At 36.0% G+C, this 17,020-nt stretch overlaps 1 protein-coding gene and 1 pseudogene across 1 annotated transcript; both read right to left on the bottom strand.

The window, feature by feature from the left end:
• Nucleotides 1–2: 2 nt before the first annotated feature.
• LOC132020750 (olfactory receptor 6C1) lies at nt 3–941 on the bottom strand. The gene has a single exon (XM_059404900.1). The coding sequence runs from the start codon at nt 939–941 to the stop codon at nt 3–5; it is 939 nt and encodes a 312-aa protein (XP_059260883.1).
• A 13,789-nt stretch (nt 942–14,730) lies between these two features.
• LOC132020354 (olfactory receptor 6C3-like) lies at nt 14,731–15,302 on the bottom strand (annotated as a pseudogene).
• Between the last annotated feature and the right edge of the window lie 1,718 nt (nt 15,303–17,020).

Raw genomic sequence — 17,020 nt, 5'->3', positions numbered from 1 at the left:
TTTCATTTGCTTGAGAAAAATACAATCTTCCTTGCCCTGTCCATGAAGGCTCGCTTGACTTGCTCATTCCTTAGACTGTAAATAAAAGGGTTTAACATGGGGGCTACTGAGGTGTTTAGCACAGCAACACCCTTGCTCAGAGACACTCTGTCTTTTGCTGAGGGTTTAATATACATAAAAATGCAGCTGCCATAGGAGATGGAGATAACAATCATGTGGGATGAGCAGGTGGAAAAGGCCTTTGTCCTCTGACTATTAGAAGGAATTCTCAAAATTGTTCTGATGATATATATGTAAGATAGAAATATTAATGCCAAAGTGAACATTAAAGTAAACACAGCACAGGAAAATCCCATTAGCTCTAGGAATTTTGTGTCTGAACATGAAAGTTGCAGCAGGGGAAAATAATCACAAGTAAAATGGTCAATAATATTAGATCTACAGTAATTAAGGTTTAAGAGCAACATGAGTGCAGGAAATATGATTAAGAATGAAATAAGCCATGAAGAGAAGACAAGGAGTATGCAGACTCTGGGATTCATGATGGTCATGTAATGCAGAGGTTTGCAGATGGCAATATAACGGTCATAGGACATGGCAGCCAGGAGGTAAAATTCAGTGACTCCCAAAAGAATGAAAAAAAATAACTGAGCAATGCAATCATTAAAGGAAATGGTTTTATCTCCCGTAATCAGGGTGCCCAGGAACTTAGGTATGCTGACAGTGGTGAATGAAACCTCTAATAAGGAGAAGTTTCTGAGGAAGAAATACATGGGTGTCTGGAGGTGAGCATCCAGCAGGGTAAGGGTGATAATGGTCAGGTTCCCAGTGATGCTGAGCATGTAGGTGATGAACAAAAAGATGAAGATCACTCCCTGAAGCTGCGGGTCATCTGACAATCCCAGGAGGATGAACTCTGTTATTTCTGTGTGGTTTCTCATTCTCCAGTTGCTTATTTGTTGTTCTCCTGCCAGATCTCTAGGAGAAAACACAAGAAACAAATTTGAAGAGAGGATTAACAAAGGTCTAAGTGTGGAGCCAGAATTTGGCTGAAATACTACATGTTTCAATCTACAGATGAGAATGTACTTGAACTGATAACCACAAGGATCCATTAATTTCCTCTCTTTTACCAGTGAAATCTCCAGTTAAGGCAAGTTTGAAAATATTCAATATCACAGAGCTAAAAGGGCTAGAACAAGGAGTTTCCTCAAGCTTTTCGGACTCCAAATAGCACGTGGTAGCTTTCAAAGATAATCACAAGGGAGGCTGGGAGTCAAGATAGCGGAGAAGTAGCAGGCTGAGACTACTTCAGCTAGCAGGCGATCAGCTAGATCTAAAGATTGCAAACGTCTACAAATCCAACGGCAGATCGAAAAGAACAGCAATTCTACAAACAGAAAATCAACCACTATCTGAAAGGATATTTTCATGGGGTTGTTGCCACCCTATTGGTATTTTAGTTGCTCCTTCATATGCTCTTATCTGGACTAAATGACAATGCAGAAAAATACACCACACACACACACAAAAGAACAAGAGGCAGTACTGAAGGCTAGGGACCAAATCAATACAGACATTGGTAATAGGTCAGATCTAGAGTTCAGAATGATGATTCTCAAGGTTCTAGTGGGCTCGAAAAAGGCATGGAAGATAATAGAGAAACCCTCTCGGGAGATATAAAAGCCCTTTCTGGAGAAATAAAAGAACTAAAATCTAACAAAGTTGAAATAAAAAAAGCTATTAATGAGGTGCAATAAAAAATAGAGGCTCTCACTGCTAAGATAAATGAGGCAGAAGAAAGAATTAGCAATATAGAAGACAAATGACAGAGAATAAAGAAGCTGAGCAAAAGAGGGACAAACAGCTACTGTACCATGAGGGGAGAATTCGAGAGATAAGTGACACCATAAGACGACACAACATTAGAATAATTGTGATTCCAGAAGAAGAAGAGAGAGAGGGGGGAGCAGAAGGTATACTGGAGAGAATTATTGGAGAGAATTTCCCCAATATGGCAAAGGGAACAAGCATCAAATTTCAGGAGGTGCAGAGAACACCCCTCAAAATCAATAAGAATAGGTCCACACCCCATCACCTAATAGTAAAGTTTACAAGTTTAGTGACAAAGAGAAAATCCTGAAAGCAGCCTGGGAAAAGAAGGCTGTAGCATACAACGGTAAAAATATTAGATTGGCAGCAGACTTATCCACAGAGACCTGACAGACCAGAAAGAGCTGGCATGATATTTTCAGAGAACTAAATGAGAAAAACATGCAGCCAAAAATACCATATCCAGATAGGCTATCATTGAAAATAGAAGGAGAGATTAAAAGCTTCCAGGACAAACAAAAACTGAAAGAATTTGCAAACATCAAACCAGCTCTACAGGAAATATTGATAGGGCACCTCTAAGCAAAGAGAGAGCCTAAAAGTAGTAGGTCAGAAAGGAACAGGACAATATACAGTAACATTCATCCTTACAGGCAATACAATGGCACTAAGTTCATATCTCTCAATAATTACCCTGAATGTTAATGGGCTAAATGCCACAATAAAAAGACACAGGGTATCAGAATGGATAAAAAAAAAAAAAATCTATATGTTGCCTACAAGAAACTAATTTTAAACCCAAAGATATCTCCAGATTTAAAGTGAGGGAGTGGAAAAGAATTTACCATGCTAATGGACATCAGAAGAAAGCAGGAGTGGCAATCCATATATCAGATCAATTAGATTTTAAGCCAGAGACTATAATAAGAGATGAGGAAGGACACTATATCATACTCAAAGGGTCTGTCCAACAAGAAGATCTAACAATTTTAAATATCAATGCCCCCACGTGGGAGCAGCCAACTATATAAACCAATTAATAACAAAATCAAAGAAACACATTAACAATAATACAATAATAGTAGGGCACATTAACACCCCCATCACTGAAATGGACAGATAATCCAAGCAAAAGATCAACAAGGAAATAAAAGCCTTAAATGACACACTGGACCAAATGGACATCACAGATATATGCAGAACATTTCATCCCAATGGAACAGAATACACATTCTTCTCTAGTGCACATGGAACATTCTCCAAAATAGATCACATCCTATGTCCTAAATCAGGTCTCAGCTGGTATCAAAAGATTGGGATCATTCCCTGCATATTTTCAGACCACAATGCTCTGAAGCTGCAACGCAATCCCAAGAGGAAATTTGGAAAGAACCCAAACACATGGACACTAAACAGCATCCTTCTGAAGCATGAATGGCTCAACCAAGAAATGAAAGAAGAATTGAAAAAATTCATGGAAAAAATGATGATGAACACACAACGGTTCAAAATCTGTGGGACACAACAAAGGCAGTCCTGAGAGGAAAATATATAGCGGTAAAGCCTTTCTCAAGAAACAAGAAAGGTCTCAGGTACACAACCTAACCCTACCTAAATGAGATGGAGAAAGAACAAGAAAGAAACCCTAAATCAGCAGAAGAGAAATCATAAAGATCAGAGAAGAAATCAATGAAATAGAAACAACAACAACAACAAAAAAACAAACAAACAGTAGAACAAATCAATGAAACTAGGAGCTGGTTCTTTGAAACAATTAATACGATTGATAAACCGCTGGCCAGAATTATCAAAAAGAAAAGAGAAAGGACCCAAATAAATAAAATCATGAATGAAAGAGGAGAGATCACAACTAACACCAAAGAAATAAAAACAATTATAAGAATATCCTATGAGCAACTCTCCACCAATAAATTTGACAATCTTGAAGAAATGGATGCATTCCTAGAGACATATAAACTACCACAACTGAACCAGGAAGAAATAGAAAGCCTGAACAGACCCATAACCAGTAAGGAGATTGAAACAGTTATTAAAAATCGCCAAACAAACAAAAGCCCTGGGTAAAACGGCTTCCCGGGAGAATTCTACCAAACATTTAAAGAAGAACTAATTCCTATTCCCCTGTAACTATACCAAAAACTAGAAACAGAAGGAAAATTTCCAAACTCATTTTATGAGGCCAGCCTCACCTTGATCCCAAAACCAGACAAGGATCCCATCAAAAAAGAGAACTACAGACCAATATCCTTGATGAACACAGATGCGAAAATTCTCACCAAAATATTAGCTAATAGCACTCAACAGTACAGTAAAAGGATCATTCACCATGACCAAGTGGGATTTATTCCAGGGCTGCAAGGTTGGTTCAACATCCACAAATCAATCAATGTGATATAATACATTAGTAAAAAAAGAACAACAACCATATGATACTCTCCATAGATGCTGAAAAAGCATTTGACAAAATACAGCATCCCTTCCTGATCAAAACTCTTCAAAGTGTAGGGATAGAGCACACATACCTCAATATTATCAAAACTATCTATGAAAAACCCACCACAAATATCATTCTCAATTGAGAAAAACTGAAAGCTTTTCCACTAATTTCAGGAACATAGAAGGGATGTCCATTATCACCACTGCTATTCAACATAGTACTAGAAGTCCTAGCCTCAGCAGTCAGACAACAAAAGGAAATTAAAGGCATCCAAATCAGCAAAGAAGTCAAACTATCACTTTTCGTAGATGATATGATACTATATGTGGAAAACCCAAAATACTCCACTCCAAAACTGCTAAAACTTGTACAGGAATTCAGTAAATTGTCAGGATATAAAATCAATGCACAGAAATCAGTTGCATTTCTCTACACCAACAAAGACAGAAGAAAGAGAAATTAAGGAGTCAATCCCATTTACAATTGCACCCCAAACCATAAGATACCTAGGAATAAACCTAACCAAAGAGGCAAAAAATCTATACACAGAGAACAATAAAGTACTCATGAAAGAAATTGGGGAAGACACAAAGAAATGGAAAAAAGTTCCATGCTCCTGGATTGGAAGAATAAATATTGTGAAAATGTCTATGCTACCTAAAGCAATCTATACATTTAATGCAATTCCTATCAAAGTACCATCCATCTTTTTCAAAGAAATGGAACAAATAATTCTAAAATTTATATGGAACCAGAAAAGGCCTCGAATAGCCAAAGGGATATTGAAAAAGAAAGCCAAAGTTGATGGCATCACAATTCCGGACTTCAAGCTCTATTCCAAAGCTCTCATCATCAAGACAGCATGGTACTGGCACAAAAACAGACACATAGATCAATGGAACAGAATAGAGAGCCCAGAAATAGACCCTCAACTCTATGGTCAACAAATCTTCAACAAAGCAGGAAAGAATGTCCAATGGAAAAAAGACAGCCTCTTCAATAAATGTTGTTGGGAAAATAGGTCAGCCACATACAGAAAAACGAAATTGGACCATTTCCTTACACCACACACTAAAATAGACTCAAAATAGATGAAGGACCTCAATGTGAGAAAAGAATCCATCAAAATCCTTGAGGAGAACACAAGCAGCAACCTCTTCGACCTCAGCCGCAGCAACATCTTCCTAGGAACAGTGCCAAAGTAAGGGAATCAAGGGCAAAAATGAACTATTGGGATTTTATCAAGATCAAAAGCTTTTGCACAGCAAAGGAAACAGTTAACAAAACCAAAAGACAACTAACAGAATGGGAGAAGATATTTGCAAACGACATATCAGATAAAGGACTAGTGACCAAAATTTATAAAGAACTTAGCAAACTCAACACCCAAAGAACAAATAATCCAATCAATAAATGGGCAGAGGACATGTACAGACATTTCTGCAAAGAAGACATCTAGGTGGCCAACAGACACATGAAAATGTGCTCCATATCACTCGGCATCAGGGAAATACAAATCAAAACCAGTCAGAATGGCTAAAATTAACAAGTCAGGAAATGACAGATGCTGGTGAGGATGCGGTAAAAGCGGAACCCTCCTACACTGTTGGTGGGAATGCAAGCTGTTTCAACCACTCTAGAAAACAGCATGGAAGTTCCTCAAAATGTTGAAAATAGAACTACCCTATGACCCAGCAATAGCACTACTGGGTATTTACCATAAAGATACAAACGTAGTGATCCGAAGGGGCACATGCACCCTAATGTTTATAGCAGCAATGTCTACAATAGCCAAACTGTGGAAAGAACCTAGATGTCCATCAACAGATGAATGGATAAAGAAGAGGTGGTATATATACACAATGGAATACTATGCATCCATCAAAAGAAATGAAATCTTGCCATTTGCAACAACGTAGATGGAACTAGAGGGTATCATGCTTAGCGAAATAATTCAAGTGGAGAAAGACAACTATCATATGATCTCCTTGATATGAGGAAGTGGAGATGCAACATGGGGGGTTAAGTGTGTAGGAGAAGAATAAGTGAAACAAGATGGGATTGGGAGGGAGACAAACCATAAGTGACTCTTAATCTCACAAAACTAACAGGGTTGCTGGGGGAAGGGGGGTCAGGAGAAGGGGGATGGGATTATGGACATTGGGGAGCATATGTGCTATGGTGAGTGCTGTGAAGTGCGTAAACCTGGCGATTCACAGACCTGTACCCCTGGGGATAAAAAATATATTTTTATTAAAAAAATTAAAAATTATTTAAAAAAAAAAGATAATCACAAGGAAAAGTTCAGAAGGAACTCAAACACCTGGAAGCTAAAGACTACCTTGCTTAAGAATGCTTGGATCAACTAAAAGATCAAAGAAGGACTGAAACAATTCATGGAAACCAATGAGAATGTAAACACTTTGGTCCAGAAACTATGGGATACAGCAAAGGTGGTCCTAAGGGGAAAATACATAGCCATCCAAGCCTCCTACAAAAAAACTGAAATATCCAGAACACACCAGCTGTCTCTACACCTTAAAGAACCAGCATCTGTTCCTGATCAAAATGCTTCAAAGTATAGGGATAGAGGGAACATTCCTGAACTTCATAATATCTATCTATGAGAGACTCACAGCAAATATCACCCTCAATGGGAAAAAGCTTGCAGCCTTCCTGTTGAGATCAGGAACACGACAAGGTTGCCCATGAGGTTTTTTTCCCCATCGAAGACCATCATTGTGCTCTTGCTCTGATTGTTTACTAGTTTTCCATTCTCTGTAAGTTAAAGCTTAATTACATTGAGAATCCTCAGAAATAGGAAAGAGCCTGTATTTTTTAATGACTTGTGAATGTTTTGTCCTTAGACATTGATCAACTTTTGGTAACACTCAGCTTTTCCAACTCTTCCTATCTCTCCAGTCAAATATCCTTGCCATTGCCACCAGCAACCTTAGAAGTTAGAGAGGGGAGAAAGAGGCAGGAAATAATTTAAGCTGGAGAGTGTAGAACTGAGTTTAATCCCATCTGAATCCTTGCCATAGTTTATAATGTTTCAGACTATATGTAATTATTATGACCTGTATATGTACAAATGACTTCTCTTTCTATTGAAAATAATAATTATTACTATTATTATTGAAGTATATACTCCAGCTAAAGAGTTCAGTAAACATTCCCCAATAAAACTCAGGTAAATAGTTTAATTTCTTTACTTGTATGTGGTTTTAAGATAGTACATTTTAATTTCTTTTTTTTTATATTAAATGATATTACCATTGTTATTTCCATTAGTAAGAGTGAGGCTATCTAGGCATGAGTCCAAGCTTATTACTAGGCCTGAAACCATGTCTGCATTTATTCTATAAATATAATTTATTCTTCTGCATGCAGGCCTTTCCTTCATTTTTTAAAATTAATATATAATGTATTATTTTCTGCAGGTGTACAGGTCTGTGAATCATCAGGTTTACATATTTCACAGCACTCATCATAGCACATACCCTCCCCAATGTCCATAAGCCAGCCATCCTATCCATAGCTCCCCACCGCCCTAGCAAACTTCAGTTTGTTTCATTAGATTAAGAGTCTTTTATGGTTTGTCTCCCTCCCGATCCCGTCTGGTTTCATTTTTTCCTTCCCTGCCCCCCACAACCTCCCTCCCTGCCTCTTAAATTCCTCATATCACAGAGATCAAATGATAATTGTCTTTCTCTGATTTACTTATTTCACTCAGCATAATACCCTCTAGTTCCATCCATGTCTTTGCAAATGGCAAGATTGCATTTCACTTGATGGCTGCATAGTATTCCATTGTATATAGTATTCCATTGTATATATATACCACTTCTTTATCCATTCATCTGTTGATTGACATATAGCCTCTTCCCATAGTTTGGCTATTGTGGACATTGCTGCTATAAATATTTGGGTGCACATGCACCTTCAGATCACTACGTTGTATCTTTAGGGTAAATACCCAGTAGTGCAAATGCTGGGTCATAGGGTAGCTCTATTTTTCACCTTTTTGAGGAACCTCCATACCATTTTCCACAGTGCACCAGCCTGCCTTCCCACTAACAGTGTAGGAGTGTTCCCCTTCCTCTGCATCCTCACCAACATCTGTCATTTCCTGACTTGTTAATTTTAGCCATTCTGACTGGTGTGAGATGGTATCTCATTGTGGTTTTTATTTGTATTTCCTTAATGCCAAGTGATGTTGAGCACTTTTTCATGTGTCTGTTGGCCATCTGAATGTCTTCTTTGCAGAAATGTCTGTTCATGTCTTCTATGCAGGCCTTTCTTAAAAAGTTATTGTGAGTATTAAATGAGTTAATATTGAAGCATTTGGAAAAGTGCTTTACATGAAAAAAAAAAAAGCTATATAAGAATTAGGGTGCCTGGGTGGCTCAATCAGTAATCAGTTAAGCATCTGTCTTCAGCTCAGGCCATGACTGAGAGTCTTGGGATCGAGCCCCAGATCAGGCTTCTTGCTCAATGGGGAGCCTGCTTCTCTCTCTTCCTTTGCCTCTCCCCCTGCTTGTGCTCTCTCTTTCCCTCCCTCTCCTTCTCTGTGTCAAATATATAAATTAAAAAAAAAAAAAAAAGCTATATAAGGATTGCTCAGTGGAGAAATCCCTTGGTGAAAAGCTTCAGGATTAAGATGGAGTCCTATATTAAAAGCTTTGTCCCTTAAAGTGATAGTAATGAATAAAGTAACAGCAAGAAAATCACATAGGAGCAATGACAACAACAAAAATTGAGGTGGAATCATCTGGTTGTACAGTATCTGGGAGGCTCTGAGCAAGTGAATTTTAGCTTTGCTTTTCCACTTTGTGAACATGGTGACTTCTCCCCACCATGGTTTATCTCTCTCCTGTACTCCATCACACCCTCAATAATTCACTGTTTTTCTTCAGCTAAGATATGGTCACCTCATTTGAGGCATGTTGGATATTTGTAATACGTTATCATTGCTACCAAAGGCTACTGATATCTACTTTGTTTCTCTGCTGTTCTTCAGTAAGAGTAACCTTTCTGACAATGACTGTGAAACTTGCGTTAAATAGAATATGTGTATGTAAGTAGCCTTATGGGTAGCAGTTTTCAGGAACACTCCAAATCACCTTCTTCCTTATTCCCATGACAATATGTTTATTACTCTTTGTATGAGTCTCATAAAAATCTTTCAGAAATTCTTCCTAGTCCACGACACATCTGTGCTGAAATTTCCTGTGAATACCTCCACTATGTTGTGCATGTCTGAAAGTTAGGACAGAGTCTTCAAGCCTTTACAACACAGTCCAGTGTCTGGAAGAGTCATATCATAGGAGGCTTAAAATAAATGTTTGTCTTCTTCATTCATTCATTCATTTTGAGTTTGTTCTTGCATCACAGACACCCATCATGTGAAGTTCTTTATTGTATGCCCAATTCTTGGCTGTGTAGTATATAGGTTGAATCTTTGTTTTACAAGATCTATTCATTTATAAAATGAAATATTAGTCATCAGAAAGGGTGAGTACCCAATTTTTACATCAACATGGATGGGACTGGAGGAGATTTTGTTAAGTGAAATAAGTCATTAGAGAAAGTAAATTACCATATGATTTCATTTATTTGTGGATCATAAGGAATATCATGGAGGACATTAAGAGGAGGAAGGGAAAAATGAAGGGGGATAAAATGGAGTGGGAAATGAACCATGAGAGACTATGGACTCCAGGAAACAAATGGAGGGTTTTAGAAGAGACAGAGGTAGGAGGATGGGTGAGCCTGGTGATGGGTATGAAGGAAGGCACAGATTGCATGGAGCACTGGGTATTATACGAAAGTAATGAATCATGAAACACTACATCAAAACCTAATGATGTACTGCATGGTGACTAACAAAACACAATTAAAAAAAAAAAAAAAACAAGATGTGTTTTCTTAGTTTACCTACTTTTCAAGATATATGTACTCACTGGGCCTAAAATCCCCATATCAAGTAAATTATGACAAAGGACATATAGAAGAAGCCATTTTTTATATAAAATTTAAAAAAAATTATAAGACATTTTAAAATTACTTTCATTAAATTTCTTTAGCATTCATTCCTTTAATTAACTGTATTTTGCTCACCCGCAGCTCTCTTCCTTCACCACGGTTTATCATTGATAGCATTAGCTTTTCATAACACCTGAAAGTCTTAAAATACATTTCCAATAAATAAGCAATATTTGGTTTAAATCTCAAGATTGAAATTTCTGCACTATTTTATTGAAATTGGAGATCCAGTTTAAAAAAGTATATTATTACTCTTCCATAGGTAATAATGTGCCACTTCACTGTATTTTTACCCTTATTTCATTTTTTTTCATATTCATTTTTCCTTTTAGATTCCCTATCAATTTTAAGACTGTTCTGAAAAATAATACCATAACTGACTTACATATTTTTGCTACTGATTAAACCTTTGAGGGAATAAATGAAAAGCTAAGAAAGAAGGTATTATAGATAAGGAAAGGTTCATGTGAACAACACTGAAAATCAGTAGTAATAGGTCAATTTTGTAGGAGCAGAGAACATACTTAAAGAAACTGTCAGAGAAAATGGTCCAATATCACAGAATTGGGGGAGGTATACTACACTTCTGTGTAAAAATGTTAATGAAAATTCAATGGACAGTATTCATTTGCCAACATCAACTAAGCCTGGTGGATGTTATTCATTCTTTTATTCAGCAGGCTTTGGGGAGAAAAAAATCCTCAATGTTTAACAAGGTGCATATGATTCCTCAAACCTGAAGCCATACCAAGGATGTACTCATGTAGAGTATGAAGGATATCTCTAAGATTTCGCCCATCTTTTTACTTCTGAACACAGATCCATATTACCCTTGGAAGAACATGGTTTAGGTTCAGCTTAAATTATCTTCCACCCATTTGGTCAAAATCAAGGACCACTTCTAAGGACCCCTGAGGGATACTCTTTGAGCTATTCAAAATGAAAGTTAGCAATAATACTTCACATTTGTTAAATAAGATGGCCATCAAGTACCTTCAAGGTTTCATTGTGAAAACACCACTGTTCCATTCCCTATTTAGTCATCAATAATCAAATAAAAAAGGAAAAATACATAAACTCATAATAAGATCATGGTATAAAAATCCTATTAATTTCTTATTATAACACTCTAAGGTAAATTGCTATTGCAGAAAGTATATGGGCTCTGCAGTTAGAAAAATGTGGGTTAAAAATACAAATGGGCCACTTAATAGATTTGAGATTTTGAATGGTACTTCATTTCCTTAGGCATTCATTTTCTCTCTTACCTTGTACATGAAATTTCAAGCATATTTTGGGAATTAATTGAAATAATATAAATGAAAGTGTTATATAAAGCATGTGGTACTAAATATTTTTAAGGAGAGCTGGCTTATTTATCCTTTTATAGTTAGAATTGATTTCCAACTTTGGGCAGAATATTCTTAGTAACTGTGTTTAAAGAAAGGCATTATGTATTCCAATGACATACTAATGATTTATATATTCTATCTCGTTCAATCTTCATCATGACACCCTTATGCAACTTTATCTTTATTCCCAAATGAAGAACTGGGGTCAGTTTAGTTTTGTACCTTAAATATTTTAATATAACTAACAACTGTTCAGTGTAATCAGGGACTACCTAAATTAAAATCTATTCTCTCAAAGAAGGTACTACCTAGCCTGTTTTAAAAAACAGGCACAGAGGTGGTAATTTCCTGTTTTTTATTTAATAGGGAATGAATAAATTGATTAATAAAACAAAACATGGACTTCTATACCCACTTGCAAAATAGAACTCCAGTATACCCTATTTAATCTAGTTAAAGGTTGAGCTGGTTTGTAATGATGCAATGATATAGTTTGGGAGACTCCATTGCTTTCTATATGTCTGACTTACCTCTGATTTTCATACAGGCTCAAGAAAACGAACAGGCTCCTGCAGAATGGCTGGAACATAAAAAAATATTAGCAGCTGTCATTGTTGTAATCCAGGGAAACCCAGCATTCCCGGACACACTTCTTCTCAGTGAGCCATTTTGCTTTCTACTGCTAATGTTTTTGTCTTAAATGTTCCATTTTATCTAGAGGAAGTATATTTCTATGAGTACAGAGAATGAGAAAGGAGCAAATAGATGAGGAAGAAAAAATATCGAAAGGTATTTTAAAATTGTCTGGCATGGTTTCTACATAGACTTTATGTAGCATAAACTACTTATTGTTTTATCTGTTCTCTCTGCTGCTGGCTCACTGGGAATAATTCAGTGAATCAAAATTGCTAGAATAGGACTAAACACAAAACACTAAGGAATATAAAACATCATACACAATAATATTGAATTTGAAAATGAAGCTTGTGGGACAGTGTCCAATGAGACAGAAAAAAAAAAAAAAAAGCAAGCAAGCAACCACACTTGGTAAAGTTTGTTTCCCTTGATATTATTTTTCAGAGATTAATAGATAAATTCTAGCTCCTAATGCATATCTCCACTGAATGTGTATCTACCCCATGCCATTTTTTAAAATAGACATCTATTTCATAGTACTAAGTCCATTCTTTTTTTTTTTAAAGTTTTTATTTATTTATTTATTTGACAGAGAGAAATAACAAGTAGGCAGAGAGGCAGGCAGAGAGAGAGAGAGAGAGGAGGAAGCAGGATCCCTGCCGAGCAGAGAGCCCGATGCGGGACTCGATTCCTGGACCCCGAGATCATGACCTGAGCCGAAGGCAGCGGCTTAACCCACAGAGCCACCCAGGTGCCCTACTAAGTCCATTCGTTACTCCATATTTTTCATCTGCCTTCCAATAAGAATGTTTAGTATTACTACTAACACTTTATATATTTTCTCCTTGCTCTGTTGCTCACCAGCAATATATGTTGAAGAGTTTCTTCTTTTGATTGATTAAAATTCTAATGTAGGGGTGCCTGGGTGGATCAGTCGGTTAAGTGTCTGCCTTCAGCTCAGGTTATGATCCCAGAGTCCCAGGATCAAACCCTGCATCTGTCTCTCCTTCTCGGTGTAGAGCCTAGTTTTCCCTCTGCCCCTCATACACTCATTACTCTTTCTCTCAAATAAATAAATATAATCTTAAAATAAAACAAAATAAAATTCTAATTTATATGCCAAGTATAATATTAGGAATTAGAACCATTCCTGACACGACTATAATAATATAATCATGCCTAAATGATATAATGTGAGTGTAAAACACCAATAAAATTGTACAGATCCTAAGTAAAAGCTATAGATATTTTCAGGTTCTCACAATTTGAAATATGCATAAAAGAAACACAACTTTTTGTCTCTTTATTTTGTTTTGCAAGCCAGTTATCACATTGGCTATTATACTTCAAGACCTCTGGAAAATTACTCAACCTTTCGAAGCATCATTTTGCCCACCTGTAACAGAGATAATAAGTCTATGTTGCCATATATCTGTGAAGATTAAACATGATATTATTTAGGACATATATGGTTGAGCATATGGCACAGAATAATTGTTCTCTATAGAAGAGATATTATTCTTTAAAATTTCCTATCAAACACTCACATGGCATAGGTGTAATGGTGGCTGCTTGTATCTTCATTTGTTGCATATTTAAACAAATTACACAGAAATGGGGTGTCTGGTGGCTCGGTTGATTAGGCATCTGGCCTCAGTTCAGGTAATGATCTTAGGGTCCTAGAATTCAGCCCAACATTAGGTTCCCTACTCAGCAGAGAGTCTGCTTGTCCCTCTCCCTCTGTGTCTCCTCTTCTCCCTGCTCATGTTTTTTCTCTCTCTCTCAAATTAATAAATAAATCTTTAAAAAATAATAATAATACAGTGAAACAAGGGTAGTACATAAAAAGGGCATAACACATGCCCTAAACATAACTAGAAGGCAGAAGATGTGTGACTACAAAATAACCGATAAGCTGTGAAATAAACACTCAACTGAGTGGGAAGAACTGGCCAGATATGCAGCTAGTGTGCACAAAATATGGTTGTTACATAATTTGTTTCATACTTTTTATAGCTGTAAGAACAAATATGTAAGAAAAAAAGAAAATGTGATATTAGGAACAACAAAAAATTTAAGACTAAATCAATGAAATGAGAATTTACTCAAGTCTTTAGGGTAAAAATATGTATTTTTATTATTTGGAACACTCAGGAAAATGATTCTTGCTTTATAGCCACTAATGCTCTATTTGGTATTGTAAATCAACAAGGAAATGGAACCTATAGAGGATTTAAAAGAAAGACACAACAAAGTTACTTCAGGTTTCATAGTAAGCTTAAGGAAATGAACACAACATTGCAGTATCTGTGAGATGGATATTGGAGGATACTCTAGAAGTTGAAATTTTATTTGCCCTTTATTGAATCTTCACGATAACATCTATTCATGTTAATAATACTTTCATTGGTTTCTAGAAAACAGTACTTTATGCAGTAAGTTTTTGAAAGCTTGTTTTACTTGCTGGTTCCTCAGGGTATAAATAAAAGGGCTCAACATGGGGGCAATTGAGGTGTTGAGAATAGCTGCTTTTTTGGTTAGTGATGCTCCTTCTTTTGCTGAACATACATGACTATACAGCTCCCATAATAGATGGAAATGACGATCAAGTGAGAGGAGTACATGGGAAAGCCCTTTTCTTCTGACTAGCAGATGGGATTCTTAGGATCATGCTAAGGATGTACAGGTAGGAGAGAATCACTAATGCTGAAGTAAAGAGCAGAGTGACAAAAGGAAAGTAAAACCAATCATCTCTAAAAGCCATCAACTCTCTGAGCATGAGAGTTGTAAAATTGGCAGCTAATCACACAAGAGAAATGACCAATTACATTGGAAGCACAGAAATCTAGCTGGAGGATGAACATGAGTGTTGGGAAAATGATAAGAAATCCTCCTAGCCAGGACCCAAAGACAAGCAGGGTGCATATTTTTGTGCTCACGATCGTGGTGTAATGAAAATGCTTGCAAATGGCAATGTATCAACCAAAAGACACAGCAGTGAGAAGAAAAAATTCAGAAATACCCATGAAGATGAAGAAAAGTAGTTGAGCTAAACGATTGTTACAGGAAATTGTCTTGGCATTTACAATGATTGCCCCCCAAAATCTGGGGACGGAGACACTGGTGAATGTGATCTCTAAGGAGAAATTCTGCAGGAACTGAAACTCAGGAGACTTGAGATGTCATTCTATCCAGGTAAGGATGATGATTTTTTTTTTTGTTTGTTTTTACAGTGATATTTAATACATAAGTTATAAATAAAAAGAAAGATTACAACCTGAAGCTGTGGGTCTTGTGAGATGCCCGAGTATGAACTCTGTTATCATTGTATGGTTTTTCATGCTGCTTTTATTTTCTTTAAGCAAAATCTACTCTAATATTGGGAAACAAGACCAAAAAAAAAAAAAAAGTTTATGTTAATAGTAAAGAAATTGAAGATTTAAAAATTTTAATGTTTATATTAGTAGTCCACATGAAATGAAGCAATGGAACTTTTCTTGTGTGCATTTTTGTAATATGCACTCAGTCTGTCACAAATAATTTACACAACCTCTCTTGATAAGTAAAATCGTATTCACAGTTCTATGTTAAAAGTCCCCTTTTCAGTGCCTTCATGTAAGACCCGTACCTCTACCCAAATTGTCAATAAGTGCAGTAGCTCTCTTAATTATGTTACTACAGCAACACAGTAATTATATTTGGATTTACATATTGAGACACCATATTCCAGTTTCCAAGATTGTGTGCTCTTAGGAGTGAAATATCTAATTTTGAGTTTTAATTTTCAGACTTTTAAAATCCTTTCTTGTTTTGTAAAGCTTTGATGGAAATTAAAGCCCCAACACAATTAGAGACCTTATGAATAGCTTAATTATTTATTCTCAAGGTGCATTCTTTTAAATATGTTCTGCAGAAATTAATGTGTTTCCAATCACAGAAATATAAGACTAGAATAATCTTGGTTGTAAATAAAAGTAAATCTCCTAATTTATGGGAAACACTAGTGACGTCAGAGATACTAATTAATGCTCACATAGATAGACCTAGATCAATAATATAGTTCATATTACATATTGATCCCTTTTTATCATTTTAATGTTCTTTTTGTAAATTAACAATTAATTTTGTTTTGCAACTATGTTCACTTGATCTTTTCTATCTTAAACTTGTTTGAGAACAAGGAGGAATTCATAAAGGAGTTTTTAAATTCCAACGTGTCTCATTGCCTTCTTTCTAGAAGAATAAATTTGTAGAATAAAAAAAATTCTAAGATTTACTTTATAGAAAACACAAATTATAAAACTAATCTATATGGCTTTCACCTGTGTTGTTCTCTTTTTATCGTGGTAACCAGAATTTCCTTTGTTGTATAGGTTCCCAATATTTGCTGATCTTTATTTTATAACATGAACAGGTCAAGTGAGTAGGTGATAAGTGTCAGTGCTGTATTGTGTCTTATTTTCCTATTTTAATTTTTTTCTGATGATCGGCATTGTCTTACTTTAGAAATGGACACATATTTTGAACAAAGTAAAATATTAAAATGCTCACTCTTTTGGGTTTTCCACATAGAGTATCATATCATTTGCGAAGACTCCACCCCAATATTGCTACAATTCATACAGTAATTCAGCAATGTGGCAGGATATAAAATTAATGTACAAAAAACAGTTCCATTTCTATACATTAGTAA

Source organism: Mustela nigripes, chromosome 6, assembly GCF_022355385.1.
Source record: "Mustela nigripes isolate SB6536 chromosome 6, MUSNIG.SB6536, whole genome shotgun sequence".
Classification (NCBI taxonomy): domain Eukaryota; kingdom Metazoa; phylum Chordata; class Mammalia; order Carnivora; family Mustelidae; genus Mustela; species Mustela nigripes.
Note: the sequence above shows the minus strand (reverse complement) of the source record. Positions and strands in the feature narration are given on the sequence as shown.